Source organism: Amblyraja radiata, chromosome 20 (assembly GCF_010909765.2).
Source record: "Amblyraja radiata isolate CabotCenter1 chromosome 20, sAmbRad1.1.pri, whole genome shotgun sequence".
Classification (NCBI taxonomy): domain Eukaryota; kingdom Metazoa; phylum Chordata; class Chondrichthyes; order Rajiformes; family Rajidae; genus Amblyraja; species Amblyraja radiata.
In genome coordinates, this window is record NC_045975.1 from 22,471,885 (window position 1) to 22,487,783 (window position 15,899).

The window sequence follows — 15,899 nt, forward strand, 5'->3', positions numbered from 1 at the left end:
TAATTAAAAGACAATATATATATCCGATGATCTTCTTTATAAATCATATTTAAACTGACATTATCTTACGTTACACACTTTAAAATAGGAATTTACTCTGTCTTTGCAAACTCACATCTCCTATTTTGCCAGCATAGCCAGGATCATAAAACTGTCCCAGGTGACAAACGATAATTGTCTCTTGGCTATCTTACACTCCCTCCCCCCTTCTTGTTATCTCTAGGGGCGACATTCCAGCTTCATTCTTGGGCCTCTTTACGACTTTCCCACTGACAACATTATTCAAAGGATTGTTACATTTCCAGACCACCATCTCTTTCCCAACATCTTAGTCCCCTCAGTTTGTATAAACAAAAGAAATCCAACATACAAAGGTCACATACCCCCCATCCAACGAACTTCTACCCATCTTATCTGTCTTTTACCCATCTCTCAGACTAGCTCACAGATCCTGAGACGCCTTGCTATCTAAGACTAATGTAAACAGTTGTCAGTCGTAAACGCTGAGCCCTTTGTGTTACAGAAAAGCTGAGGAATGTGCCCTCATGAAAAAGCATGTGGTCTGTGACTGACCAAATGGCCTGTAACCTGAGAACGGCCACACTAACAAAACTACTTTTAAATACAGATTATATAAGATACATTTACTACAGAAAATAATATCTACTACACTATCTATCTCTAAAACTCTGATATTGTTATCTTCTGGTATGCGCGTCTTTCTATTTGCACAAAAACGGTACGTGATAGCGCTACGATTTTTCACCAGCCCACTCACCGTTCTCCTGTGCTGTGAGTGCACCAAGTTTCGTTCCGATCGGTTAAATGTTGTAAAAGTTAGCGAGGTTTAAAAATCTTAAAAAACGTGCATGCGCAAATCGATCGCCTCTCCTGCCTGTCAGCGCCGCGCGGATTAGTCTCTTCTGTCACTCCAGTTCGCCCCTTCCTGGGCTATCGCGTCTTTACTGGAGCTGAGGGACGTTCTGGATGGCCTGCGGAGGTCTCCATCCGGACACAATTTTTGGAGGGATAGATAGATAGACAGACAGACAGACAGACAGACAGACAGACAGACAGACAGACAGACAGACAGACAGACAGATAGATAGACAGATAGAACCAATCATTGAAATTTCATTTATATTTATTCTATGTAATTTATTTGTGAACTAAGCCAACTCAGAAACTCAGAATCAGTTCCAAAATTATAGGTTTTTTAATATATTTTTTATATATTAAAAAGTCAGATACAAGTGAGATAAGTCAGCATTTACAAGTGAGATAAGTCAGCATAAGTATCATTAGCTTAAATGAAATTCGTAATCAGTTCCACATAATCATAGAGCTGTTGAGATATTAAACACAAGCCCATTGAATGTGTGTGTGTGTGTGTTATTTCAGTGAGTGTCTGGAGATTGTATGGAACTCACTGAGGCTGACCTCCTTGCCTGAGGACGAGCGGTGGGGGTTCCGGGGGAAGGGATTTGCGGGGGACGGATCCCAGGCGGCGGGTGCAGCGGCTGGGAGGCCGGGGAGAGCCGGGGAGAGCCGGAGCAGCGAGCGGAGGTTCCGGGGACTGCGCGGCCGGCGGTTGCGAGCGGACGCCATGTCATCCAAACCCAGCTGCCTGATGGTGTTGAGCGCGGCGGCCGGAGGTGGGCGAGACCCGGGGGAGGGGGAGGGGGAGACGGGGAGGGAAGGGGTGGCGTGGGGAGCAGCGACAGTGGAGCTAGAGGTCGTTCGGCCTGGCGGTGCTACCCCCCGTCCTCAGCCTGGGGTGTGGGCAACAGTGCGGCCACTCCGCCCACCCTGCCTGTCCTGGCTCCACAGTCCTGGGCGCATCAGCAACCAGCAACGATGAAGATTGAGGCCATTCGTCCCAGCCTGCCTGTGCTATCCCCCATCCTCAGGTTGGGGAACGACGGCAAAATAGGGATAGGGTTGGAGAGAGGCCATTCGGCCCAGTCTGTCGGTGCTAGTAGCTCCATGTGCACAGACAGAGGGCACCAGCAACGATGAAGGCAGTGGCCATTCGGCCCAGCCTGGTGGTGCTATCCCCCTGTCAGGCTGAGGTAAGGACAGGAACTTAGAGACAGGTGGAGAGAGGCCATTCAGCTTTGCCTGCCTATGTTGGCTCTATATCTCCGAGACAGTACAGAGGGAGGCCATTCCGCTCACCTTGCCTGTGCTATCTCCTTGTCGTATGTTATGGCAGAACCCCATGTTATGGCAGAGGGCCAGCAACAGTGCAGAGAGAGAGGCTATTCAGCCTAGCAAACTTGTGCTGGCACTTGGCAAGATGCTATCTCTATTCTCCAATTGCAAATCGGTGGCATTTAAACAATGAACTAATTCTGTTGTTGTCCAACCTTTCCACACCTGTACTTCCCAATGGTGATTGCATAAATCGTAGTGATTGCTAATTTTCAGCACCACACTACACTAGGATTGCTGTTGTCAACTCTGTTGCCCCACACCTTACCGTAGAGCTTACTGAAGAGAAATGGCTGTGGCGTGTAGCCCACTCTGTAGTTTGTGTTCCAACCAGCGCAGTGGAGCAGCTGATAGAGCTCACAGTGCCAGAGACCCTGGTTCGATCCTGACCTTGGGTGGAGTTTGCACATTCTCCCTGTGTCCGCGTGGGTTTCTAGGGTGCTCTGGTTTACTTCCACATCCCAAAGACGTGCAGGTTTGTTGATTAATTGGCTATTGTAAATTGTGTGTAGGATACGGGTGATCAAAGGGCCATTTCCATGCTGTATCTCTTAATTAAATAAACTAAACCAATACAAACTACTCTTGTGACCAATGTGGAATTATTTTTCAAGGTAATGATTACGATTAAATGTAGTAGTAGTGTGTGTGTGTGTGTGTCTGAGTCTGAGTGTGCATGCATTTAATGATTGTAGATGGTAGCACTATGGGATTGTACTAAGCTGACTTGTTTCTTTCCTGTTTCTTTCATCCTTGCCCACTAATACTGCTAACCCCCCCACCCCCAATCTACAGGAGTATCTGCTCAGTCATTTCATCAATCCTTTGTGCTCTGTAGCACAGCTTTTAACCTGCAGATTGCTACTCCAGGGGTAAGTAACTTGGAGGTGTTTATTTCATTAAGATGTGTCTATGTTATGTAATGCACTGTAATATTCGTTCTACTCTTGAATGTGTGAGATGACTGATCAGAAGGACCACAGATTTGTTGAATCTGTCAAGAAGAAGGGTCCCGACCCAAAACGTCACTTATCCATGTTCTCCAGAGATGCTGCCTGACCCGCAGAGTTACTCCAGCATTGTGTGTCTTCCCTTGATAAACCAGCATCTGCAGTTCCTTGTGTCTACCAAAGAGGATCCATTATTGACAAGATTTTTTGTGTGGGAGAAAGTATGTTTGCATGAACTTCCTGTTTATAAAACCTTTCTTTGCATTATCCATTTGTTAGTCCCATCTGCCTGCGTTTGTGCCATATTTCTCTAAAATCTTTCTCACCCATCTACCTGTCCAAATGGCGTTTAAATGTTATTGAATCTTTCCCCTCTCACCTTAAACATATGTCCTCTGGTTCTTGATTCCTCTACTCTGAGGTAAAGAGCTCTGTGCATTCACCTTATCTATTCCCCTCATGATTTCATAAACCTCTATAAGATCACTACTCACTCTCCTGTGTTCCAAGAACTAAAATCCTTGACTGCCCAACCTCAATAAAAAGCTTTTCACTGTATCTTGGTACATGTGACAATAATAAACTAAACTAAACTTTATGTGTTTGCTTCAGGGGAAGCCAATGGAATTTGTGGAGCTGGATGAGAATAATATTCGGTGGATAAACGATTTTCGCATGAAGCCTTATTCCAATCCGGCCAAGTTGGAGTCAATAGATGGTAGGCTTCTTGTCCACAACTAAATCTCCAGGGCCTGATGGTTTACATCTCAGGGTACTTAAGGAAGTGGCTCTAGAAATCGTGGACGCATTGGTGATCATTTTCCAATGTTTATAGATTCAGGATCAGTTCCTGTGAATTGGAGGGCAGCTAATGTTATCCCACTTTTTAAGAAAGGTGGGAGAGAAAACAGGGAAATATAGAACAGTTAGCCTGACATCGGTGGTGGGGAAGATGCTGGAGGCAATTATAAAAGATGAAGTAGCAGCACATTTGGATAGCAGTGACGGGATCGATCCGAGTTAGCATGGATTTACGAAGGGGAAATCATGCTTGACTAATCTTCTGGAATTTTTTGAGGATGTAACTAGGAAAATGGACAAGGGAGAGCCAGTGGATGTAGTGTACCTGGACTTTCAGAAAGCATTTGACAAGGCCCCACATCGGAGATTAGTGGGCAAAATTAGAGCACATGGTATGGGGAAGGGGTACTGACATGGATAGAAAATTGGTTGGCAGACAGGAAACAAATGGGGTACCGCAAGACTCAGTGCTGGGACCGCAGCTATTTACAATATGCATTATTGATTTAGATGAAGGGATTAAAAGTAACACTAGCAAATTTGCAAATGACTCAAAGCTGGGTGGCAGGTGAACTGTGAGGAGGATGCTATGAGGACTTGGATAGGTTGGTGAGTGGGCAGATGTATGGCAGATGCAGTTTAATGTGGATAAATGTGAGGTTATCCACTTTGGTGGCTAAGACAGGAAAGCAGATTATTATCTGAATGGTGTCAAGTTGGGAAAAGGGGAAGTACAATGAGATCTGGGGGTCCTTGTTCATCAGTCAATGAAAGTAAGCATGCAGGTACAGCAGGCAGTGAAGAAAGGTAATGGCATGTTTGCCTCCATAACAAGAGGAGTTGAGTATAGGAGCAAAGAGGTCCTTCTGCAGTTGTACAGGGGCCTCAGTTTTGGTCTCCAAATATGAGGAAGGACATTCTTGCTATTGAGGGAGTGCAGTGTAGGTTCACAATGTTAATTCCCGGGATGGCGGGACTGTCATATGTTGATAGAATGGATCTGCTGGGCTTGTATACTCTGGAATTTAGAAAGATGAGAGGGGATCTTATTGAAACATATAAGGGATTGGACACGCTAGAGGCAGGAAACATGTTCCCGATGTTGGGGGAGTCCAGAACCAGGGGCCACAGTTTAAGAATAAGGAGGAGGCCATTTAGTACGGAGATGAGGAAACACTTTTTCACCCAGAGAGTGGTGAATCTGTGGAATTCTCTGCCTCAGAAGGGAGTGGAGGCCAATTCTCTGGATGCTTTAGTTAGATAGAGCTCTTAAAGATAGGGTAGTCAGAAGGCAGGTACGGGGTACTGATTGTGGATGATTAGCCATGATCATAGTGAATGGCGGTACTGGCTCGAAGGGCTGAATGGCCTACTCCTGCATCTATTGTCTATTTTCTATTGTCTATTGATGTGTTTGATAAATATAGAATACATAGAACATGGAATAGTACAGCACAGGAACAGGTCCACAAGATCCCTGCTGAAACATGATGCTAAGATAAACTAATCTCTGCTTGCATATGATCCATATCCCTCCATTCCCTGTATATCCATTTGCCTATCCAAAAACCTCTGAAACGCCCCAGTCATACATGCCTACACCACCACACTTGCCAGGGCACTCCAGGCATGCACCATCCCCTGTGTAAAATACTTGCCCCACACATCATCTTTAAACTTTGCCCCTCTCACCATAAACAATGGCCTGTAGTCTCTGACATTTCCACCCTAGGGTATAAAGGAACAGTTAAAATTAGCAATGTATTAAGTATTAGTGAAACTGACATAATTAGGCTAATAATATGCCTGAGAGATTTCAGTGATTCGCTGATTTCAGTGATTCGCTGATTTCAGTGTACAACGTTGTAGATTTTTTAATCCACTTTATTTAAACAAAACCTGAAACTAAACATAGACACAAAGTTCTGGCTCGAGTCAGGTCGGGACCCTCTTCAGACCTGTGTCAGAGGGGTCCCAACCAAAAACGTCACCCATCCTTTTTTTCCAGAGATGCTGCTTGACCCACTGAGTTATTGCAGCACTTTGTGTGTATCTGCAATACTTTGTTTCTACATACAGAAACTAAACATTGCTTCACATCTCACAAAGTGCTGACGTAACTCACCAGGTCAGGCAGCATCTGTAGTGGGAATGGACAAGCGGCGTTTCGGGTTGGGACCCTTCTTAATGGTCTGACCCTAAACGTCGCCTATCGATTTCCCTCCACAGACGCTGTCTGACCCGATGAGACACTCCAGTCTATGTGTTTTGCTTAAGATTCCAGCATCTACACCTCGTTGTGTCTCCACATTGGTTTATCATATTTTTCTTTTGTATATGCTTTACTCTTAATGGACCTATTTTGTGTCTCAAGGTGCCAGGTACAATGCCATCTTGATTCCTAATTGTCCTGGTGCCATGGTGGACCTTGCGACCAGCGGATACCTGGCCAAGATTCTTCAGAATTTCTGCGCTGAGAAAAGTAAGTATCACGTTCCCAATCACAGTAATACAGGTCCACCACTGATTTTCCAGCACCCTTGGATCCAGAGCCTTTCAGGATTATCCATTTTGCCAGACCAACAGAGGCAGCGTCCTCTGATTGTAGTTCAACGGTACCGGAACGGTCCGCCTCGACCGCTGAGGGGGACTGTGGGGGAAACGAGACCTAGGTTGTGTTCCAGTCCTGCTATCCAGTGCCCTTCATTAGAAATGTGTAGGAAGGACTTGCAGATGCTGGTTTAAACCAAAGATAGACACAAAAAGGAATGGGTGACGTTTTGGGTTGAAGAAGGGTCTCGACCCGAAACGTCACCCGTTCCTTCTCTCCAGAGATGCTGCCTGTCCCGCTGAATTACTCCAGCTTTTTGTGTCTATTGACCTTCATTAGAAGGTCTGTATGTGATTTGGCAGAAGGGAATTTGATTGGATTTAGCTGAATGTTAGCTTTGTCAAGATTTGTGTGTAGGCAGGAAAACATGCAGATGCCTCAGACCTGCTATTCCCTGTGGCAGCACAGTGTAGCAAACCTGGCTGATAAAGTGGCACAGGTGGTAGAGCTGCTGCCTCACAGCGCCAGAGACCCGGGTTCGATCCTGACCTCGGGTGCTGTCTGTGCGTGGAGTTTGCACATTCTCCCTGTGACTGCATCGTTTTCCTCTGAGTGCTCTGAAACATGGGTTCTAATTCACAATCTTTAATCATTTGTCCACTACTTGCTGCCCTCTTGATCCGACATCGTGCAGTGGCGCAGTGGTAGAGTTGCAGCCTAGTTTCAAAGACCAGGATTCGATCCTGACTACTTATGCGGTTTGTACGTTCTCCCTGTGACCGCAGGGGTTTTCTCCAGGTGCTCCCGTTTCCTCCCACTTTCTAAAGATGTGCAGGTTTGTATGTTAATTGGCTTAGGTAAATTATGAATTGTCCCTAGAGAGTAAGATGGTGTTATTGTACATGGATCGTTGGTCGGCACAGATTCAGTGGGCCGAAGGGCTTGTTTCTGCACTGCATCTCTAAAGTCAAAAGTCTACATTTAGGTTATAGCTAATCAGATATTTATGTTGTTTTTATTTGTCTAATTGCAGAGCCAATTTGTGTGGTGGGACATGGAGTTGCTGCTTTGTGCTGTGCTACCAACCAAGAAAAGTCATGGATATTCCAGGGCTATAGCTTGACTGGGGTAAGTATCTAGTGTAAACTGTAGACACAAGGAACTGCAGATCCAGATTTTTCAACAAAAAAAATCACAAAGTGCTGGAGTAATACAGCGGGTCAGGCAGCATCTCTGGAGAACATGGATAGTTGAAGTTTCGGATCGGGATACTTTGGCAGGAGAGAGCACGAAGAGAGATGAGGGTAGTGCAAAGCCTAGCGAGTGGTAGGTGGATACAGGTGACGGGCAGTTGGGGTGGAGATGAAAGGTTAGAGACAAAAAGGAGACAAAAGGGTATAAGATAAGGAGAGACGAGGATTAAACTGTGAAACCAGAGGAAGGGACATGGGTGGAAGGGGAAAGGGAGTAGGACATCTAAATGTGGTGATGCTGTCTATCCTGCTGACTTACTCCAGCACTAGTGGGAGAGTTTAGGACCAGAGGTCATAGCCTCAGAATAAAAGGATGTACCTTCAGAAAAGAGAGGAGAAGGAATTTCTTTAGTCAGAGTGTGGTGAATCTGAATTAATTGCCACAGAATTCTGTGGAGGCCAAGCCAATGGATATTTTTAAGGATGAGATTGATAGATTCTTGATTTGAGGTTATGGGGAGAAGGCAAGAAATTGGGGTTGAGAGGGAAAGATATCTCAGCCATGATTGGATCGTGGGGTAGACTTGATGGGCCGAATGGCTTAAATCTGCTTCTATAACATATGAACTTATTTCTTAGTTTAAACTATTCTTCCTACAAGAAGATTTAGTATTTTCATATCTCCATATTTATTAATGTGTGCAAAACTCAAAGTGCTGGAGTAACTCAGCGGGACAGGCAGCATCTCTGCACTCACCACTTCCAGCAGGTCAGGAAACAATAATTCAAGAAACTCTTGCAAACCCCTAAACTTAAGCACCTCATCTTTAGTCAGGGAAAATAGTCACTTGGTCGACTGTTTTAACAAGTATGAATATCATTGTTCCATGGTGACAATTAAACACCCTTGACTCTCTCTTGCGTCCTAAACTGGAGCAGAAACGCAGACAAGGAGTGAACACGACAATCTGAAAATGTTATTTTTGTAATTCTGTAACCTCTACAACTTAATGGTCTGGATTTTCTCCTGATACATTCCCTTTATCCTGTATCATCTGTACACCGTGGACGGCCCAATTGTAATCACGTATAGTCCTTCTGCTGACTGGTAGCATGCAACAAAAAGCTGTGCACTGTGACAATAACTAAACTAATGTATAACAATAATATCAGCAGGAGTCTTATTTCTTTGGCTGCACTAAGGACTTTGCAGTTTATTACGGTTATTAATTGAATTATTGAATTTTTAAAAATTATATATTTTCTGTGCATTTGCATTTTGGACCCTGTTAAGCTGCAAGTAATAATTTCATTATTCTGTCGTCTGTACATATTGGTAATTAAACACTCTTGATTCTTGAAATCTTAGGAGTGTTAGATCCCATTCTTGGGATGTGCTGCAAGCATTACAGACAATAATGACTTTGAAAATCTGATATTTTGTACATCTCTAAATAACTGTACATGTAATTATTGGTCACATCATAGAGGAAGGAACAATCCAGCTTACTGATTAAGTGGCATCGGTAATGCCTTCCAGGTCCAAAGGTGATAATCTGATCGAAGATGAGTGTTTGTATTTTATTCAAATTCTTGTATAGTTGGTCGATTCTTTTTGCAGCCCTCGGTCTTTGAGCTGGTGAGGAGAACAGATTTTGCGAGCCTTCCAATCATAGTGGAGGACTTTGTGAAAGATTCGGGAGCCACCTTCAGTGGTAAGTCATCTTTGGTCCTCAATAACAAGCTTCAATAACATTTAAAAGCAAGGTTTTGATTTAACAAGTCTTCTGTTAAAATAATTGTCTACTTTCTCCTTGGCCGAATATTACATAGTTGATTCACCACCCTGTAATTTAAATCCTGATTAGGCTTGCCTATGGTGTTAAAACTTCCAGCAAAACTTCTATCGGCAATATACAGTAAACCCTCGTAATTACGAACCTCATTATAATGGACTTTGGTTATAGTGGACGAGCCTATCATAGAAACATAGAAATTAGGTGCAGGAGTAGGCCATTTGGCCCTTCGAGCCTGCACCGCCATTCAATATGATCATGGCTGATCATCCAACTCAGTATCCCGTACCTGCCTTCTCTCCATACCCTCTGATCCCCTTAGCCACAAGGGCCACATCTAACTCCCTCTTAAATATAGCCAATGAACTGGCCTCGACTACCCTCTGTGGCAGGGAGTTCCAGAGATTCACCACTCTCTGTGTGAAAAAAGTTTTTCTCATCTCGGTTTTAAAGGATTTCCCCCTTGTCCTTAAGCTGTGACCCCTTGTCCTGGATTTCCTCAACATCGGGAACAATCTTCCTGCATCTAGCCTGACCAACCCCTTAAGAATTTTGTAAGTTTCTATAAGATCCCCTCTCAATCTCCTAAATTCTAGAGAGTATAAACCAAGTCTATCCAGTCTTTCTTCATAAGACAGTCCTGACATCCCAGGAATCAGTCTGGTGAACCTTCTCTGCATTCCCTCTATGGCAATAATGTCCTTCCTCAGATTTGGAGACCAAAACTGTACGCAATACTCCAGGTGTGGTCTCACCAAGACCCTGTACAACTGCAGTAGAACCTCCCTGCTACTATACTCAAATCCTTTTGCTATGAAAGCTAACATACCATTCGCTTTCTTCACTGCCTGCTGCACCTGCATGCCCACTTTCAATGACTGGTGTACCATGACACCCAGGTCTCGCTGCATCTCCCCTTTTCCTAGTCCGCCACCATTTAGATAATAGTCTGCTTTCCTGTTTTTGCCACCAAAATGGATAACCTCACATTTATCCACATTATACTGCATCTGCCAAACATTTGCCCACTCACCCAGCCTATCCAAGTCACCTTGCAGTCTCCTAGCATCCTCCTCACAGCTAACACTGCCCCCCAGCTTAGTGTCATCCGCAAACTTGGAGATATTGCCTTCAATTCCCTCATCCAGATCATTAATATATATTGTAAATAGCTGGGGTCCCAGCACTGAGCCTTGCAGTACCCCACTAGTCACTGCCTGCCATTGTGAAAAGGACCCGTTTACTCCTACTCTTTGCTTCCTGTTTGCCAGCCAGTTCTCTATCCACATCAATACTGAACCCCCAATGCCGTGTGCTTTAAGTTTGTATACTAATCTCTTATGTGGGACCTTGTCGAAAGCCTTCTGGAAGTCCAGATACACCACATCCACTGGTTCTCCCCTATCCACGCTACTAGTTACATCCTCGAAAAATTCTATAAGATTCGTCAGACATGATTTACCTTTTGTAAATCCATGCTGACTTTGTCCAATGATTTCACCACTTTCCAAATGTGCTGCTATCCCATCTTTAATAACTGACTCTAGCAGTTTCCCCACTACCGATGTTAGACTAACTGGTCTGTAATTCCCCGTTTTCTCTCTCCCTCCCTTCTTAAAAAGTGGGGTTACGTTTGCCACCCGCCAATCCTCAGGAACTACTCCAGAATCTAAAGAGTTTTGAAAGATTATTACTAATGCATCCACTATTTCTGGAGCTACTTCCTTAAGTACTCTGGGATGCAGCCTATCTGGCCCTGGGGATTTATCGGCCTTTAATCCATTTAATTTCCCCAACACCACTTCCCGGCTAACCTGGATTTCACTCAATTCCTCCAACTCTTTTGACCCGCGGTCCCCTGCTATTTCCGGCAGATTATTTATGTCTTCCTTAGTGAAGACGGAACCAAAGTAGTTATTCAATTGGTCCGCCATATCCTTGTTCCCCATGATCAACTCATCTGTTTCTGACTGCAAGGGACCTACATTTGTTTTAACTAATCTCTTTCTTTTCACATATCTATAAAAACTTTTGCAGTCAGTTTTTATGTTCCCTGCCAGTTTTCTTTCATAATCTATTTTTCCTTTCCTAATTAAGCCCTTTGTCCTCCTCTGCTGGTCTCTGAATTTCTCCCAGTCCTCCGGTATGCTGCTTTTTCTGGCTAATTTGTACGCATCATCCTTCGCTTTGATACTATCCCTGATTTCCCTTGTTATCCACGGATGCACTACCTTCCCTGATTTATTCTTTTGCCAAACTGGGATGAACAATTTTTGTAGTTCATCCATGCAGTCTTTAAATGTCTTCCATTGCATATCCACCGTCAACCCTTTTAGAATTAATTGCCAGTCAATCTTGGCCAATTCACGTCTCATACCCTCAAAGTTACCTTTCTTTAAGTTCAGAACCATTGTTTCTGAATTAACAATGTCACTCTCCATCCTAATGAAGAACTCAACCATATTATGGTCACTCTTGCTCAAGGGGGCACGTACAACAAGACTGCTAACTAACCCTTCCTCATTACTCAATACCCAGTCTAAAATAGCCTGCTCTCTCGTTGGTTCCTCTACATGTTGATTTAGATAACTATCCCGCATACATTCCAAAAAATCCTCTTCCTCAGCACCCCTACCAATTTGATTCACCCAATCTATATGTAGATTGAAGTCACCCATTATAACGGTTTTGCCTTTGTCGCACGCATTTCTAATTTCCTGTTTGATACCATCTCCAACTTCACTACTACTGTTAGGTGGCCTGTACACAACACCCACCAGCGTTTTCTGCCCCTTAGTGTTTCGCAGCTCTACCCATACCGATTCCACATCCTCCAAACTAATGTCCTTCCTTTCCATTGCGTTAATCTCCTCTCTAATCAGTAAAGCTACCCCACCTCCTTTTCCTTTCTCTCTATCCCTCCTGAACATTGAATATCCCTGGATGTTCAGCTCCCAGCCTTGGTCACCCTGGAGCCATGTCTCCGTGATCCCAACTATATCATAGTCATTAATAGCTATCTGCACATTCAACTCATCCACCTTATTACGAATGCTCCTTGCATTGAGACACAAAGCCTTCAGGCTTGTTTTTACAACACTCTTACCCCTTATACAATTTTGTTGAAAAGTGGCCCTTTTTGATTTTTGCCCTGGATTTTCCGGCCTGCCACTTTTACTTTTCACCTTGCTACCTATTGCTTCTACCCTCATTTTACACCCCTCTGTCTCTACGCTCACACATTTAAGAAACCCTTTCCCTTTAACTCCATCCTCCACTAGCCCATTCGACACCCCACCCCCCTTATTCAGTTTAAAACCACCCGTGTAGCAGTGGCAAACCTGCCTGCCAGAATGCTGGTCCCACACCTGTTAAGATGCAATCCGTCCCTTTTGTACAGTTCCCCCTTACCCCAAAACAGATCCCAGTGATCTAAGAATCTAAATCCCTGCCCCGTGCACCAGTTCCTCAGCCACACGTTCAGGTCCCGTATCTCCCTGTTCCTGCTCTCGCCAGCACGAGGAACTGGAAGCAAACCGGAGATAACAACCCTGGAGGTCCTGCTTTTCAGCATTTTTCAGAGCTCTCTAAAGTCACGCTGCAGAATATTCATCCCCTTCTTTCCGACATCGTTTGTGCCGACATGCACTACCACTTCCGGATGTTCACCTTCGCCCTTGAGGATTTTCTGCACTCTGTCCGTGACATCCTGGATCCTGGCACCAGGAAGGCAGCACACCATCCTCGCATCCCGTCTGTTGCCGCAGAAACCCCTGTCTGTACCTCTCACAATGGAGTCTCCCACTACAATGGCGTTGCCTGCCTTAGGTCTTTTTGGTTTTGGCTCAACAGCCCTATTCGCATCACAAGCCAGTCCGTCGCCCAGTGTAAACACCTCTTCTGTCCCGACAGCTTCTAAGTGGGTGAACCTGTTCACAAGAGGTACAACACCCGGGGATGTTGGCATTCCATGCTTCCCTCCCGTTCTCACTTTCTCCCACCTTCTCTCTTCCAGTACCTTAGGTGTAACAATCGTACTGTAGGACTTGTCGAGGAACGACTCCGTTTCTCGGACGAACCGGAGGTCATCCACTTGCTTCTCAAGTTCCCCAACACGGCCCTTCAGGAGCTCTACCTGGATGCACTTCTCGCATTTGTAGCAGCCAGAGGCACCGGCGGTGTCCTTGACCTCCCACATACTGCAAGCATCGCACTGAATCAGCTTGCCTGACATCTCCTTCTTTCGTCTCCTCTCCTCAGCCTCCTCGCGCCAAAGACTCACACTTTTCTCACAGGGCACTTCCCTCACAAGGCCGCTCACTCACTGCCGCTCGCTAAGAGCAGTCTTGCTTAAATTGACTGATAAATTGCCTGATTTACCAATTTACAAACCAAATTCCTCAGTTTTCAACTGTTTTCCCAGCACTGACTCACTTCTCTCCTCCCACTTGGGCTAGAGCCAATCATTCGTATCTCTTGCTAACCTCCTGCTGCTGTTGTTGCTCCCAAATCTACAGCAGTTCTGACCTTCATCGCCAGGCTGGGCTGCTGACGCCACCCCTGGGAAAGGTTTAGAGGGATATGGACCAAATGTGGGCAAATAGGATGTTATATGGGGGCAACTTAATTGGTTTGGTCAAGTTGGACGTTCGCAATTCATAGGAGCAGAATTAGGCCTTTCGGCCCATTGAGTCTCGTCCACCATTCAATCTTGGCCGATCAATCTTTCCCTCTCAACCCCATTCTCCTGACTTCTCCCCGTAATCTTTGACACCCTTACTAATCTTACACCCAAACTACCAATGGGCCTGTTTCCGTGCTGTATGATTCTATGACTGAATGTGGTTGGGATATTTTGGTTAATCTTTAAGTCTCATGAACCTCTTTATGTCGCTTTCTTTCAGCGAGCGAACCAGATGCGGTCCATGTGGTGGTTGACAGACACCTAATAACTGGACAGAATGATCACTCTACTCTCATTGCAGTCCAGAACCTCATCCTATTCTGTAACGTCAGGTGAGGCATTGTTGGACATAATGTTTCATCCCATGCAATAACTCATAGAAACATAGAAAATAGGTGGAGGAGGCCATTCAGCCCTTTGAGCCAGCACCGCCATTTATTGTGATCATGGCTGATCGTCCCCTATCAATAACCCGTGCCTGCCTTCTCCCCATATCCCTCGACTCCACGAGCCCCTAGAGCTCTATCCAACTCTCTCTTAAATCCATCCAGTGACGGGGGTTCATATTAAATCTTCCTTTCAGGTTCATATTAAATCTTCCCCCTTTCAGGTTCATATTAAATCTTCCCCCTTTCACCTTAAACCGATGCCCTCTGGTTCTTGATTCCCCCACTCTGGTTAAAATACTCTGTGCATTCACCCTATCTATCCACCTGATTTTATAACGGAGGCTGTGCTCTCTTGAAAGCTATCATAATCATTTAAGAATATTAATAGGCAGAAAAAACAAATTATTATTTACAATCTGCAACAAAAAATTGTCAAGGTGCTTTCATAATATAATATTGAAACCTTTGAGTTCTGAAGTTTTTTTTTATAGTTGTCATCAAATAGTTAAGTTGTGTTCTTGTTCCTCCAAATCATTTTTTTCAACTTTTTTTTGTTTCAGGAAATGATCGCACTTTAGTTCATGACTCTATTGAGAACCATTGAATTGGCTGCTGCACCAAGAAGCACAGAACCTTCCAGGTCCAATGGAGAGAGCAAGAGTATGAAAGGCAAATACCTATCCCTAAACGTGCTCCAGCCCTGGGGACCAAGCCCGTCGAGTATTTAGTTTTCATCTCCATGTTTGCCCACACAAAAGACTCTAAATCGCTAATAAGTCAGAAAGAGTGACAAAAAATATGCAGCTGATTAATGCTGAACCTACTTGTGGTTATTGAGCAAATAAACATCTTCAATTAAACAGCTTATACGTTGAACCTTCCTGCAGCTCAAATGGAGAACAAGGAACACAAAATCCAGGGCAGGTCCTCTGCATGAAACTCCGTAAGAAACTGGCACTCGAAGCATTGAAAACAAAGATGCTGAGAAGAGTAGGAAGCATCCGTTAAGAGAGACAGAGTTCATGTTTTATTGGAATAAAGAGTCACACAGCAGAGAAACAGGCCCACTGCCCCAACTCATCCAATCTGACCAAGATGTCCTGAGCTAGTCCCATTTGCCTGTATTTGGCCCATATCCATCTAAATTTTTCCAATCCATGTACTTGTCCAATGTTATTGTACCTGCCACAAATACCTCCTCTAGCAGCTTGTTCCATATACCACCACTCTGAAAAAGTTGCCCCTCGGGTTCCTATTAAATCTTTCTCTTTTTACCTTAAGCCTATGTCCTCTGGTTCTTGATTTCCTTACCCTAGGTAAA

The 15,899-nt window shown here is 44.5% G+C and overlaps 1 protein-coding gene across 1 annotated transcript; it reads left to right on the plus strand.

The window, feature by feature from the left end:
- The first annotated feature begins 1,524 nt into the window (after window positions 1–1,524).
- gatd1 (glutamine amidotransferase like class 1 domain containing 1) lies at window positions 1,525–15,443 on the plus strand. The gene is made up of 8 exons (XM_033039032.1): window positions 1,525–1,655; window positions 3,010–3,086; window positions 3,777–3,882; window positions 6,340–6,447; window positions 7,550–7,644; window positions 9,331–9,424; window positions 14,410–14,521; window positions 15,139–15,443. The coding sequence occupies exons 1-8, from the start codon at window positions 1,607–1,609 to the stop codon at window positions 15,143–15,145; spliced, it is 648 nt and encodes a 215-aa protein (XP_032894923.1). The 5' UTR covers window positions 1,525–1,606; the 3' UTR covers window positions 15,146–15,443.
- Window positions 15,444–15,899: the final 456 nt, after the last annotated feature.

Excerpts from the sequence above, each read along its gene's own strand:
- gatd1 (XM_033039032.1), top strand. The coding sequence starts at position 1,607 with ATGTCATCCAAACCCAGCTGCCTGATGGTGTTGAGCGCGGCGGCCGGA. Across the intron at positions 6,448-7,549 it reads GAATTTCTGCGCTGAGAAAA|AGCCAATTTGTGTGGTGGGA; the intron begins GTAAGTATCACG and ends GTCTAATTGCAG. Across the intron at positions 9,425-14,409 it reads TTCGGGAGCCACCTTCAGTG|CGAGCGAACCAGATGCGGTC; the intron begins GTAAGTCATCTT and ends GCTTTCTTTCAG.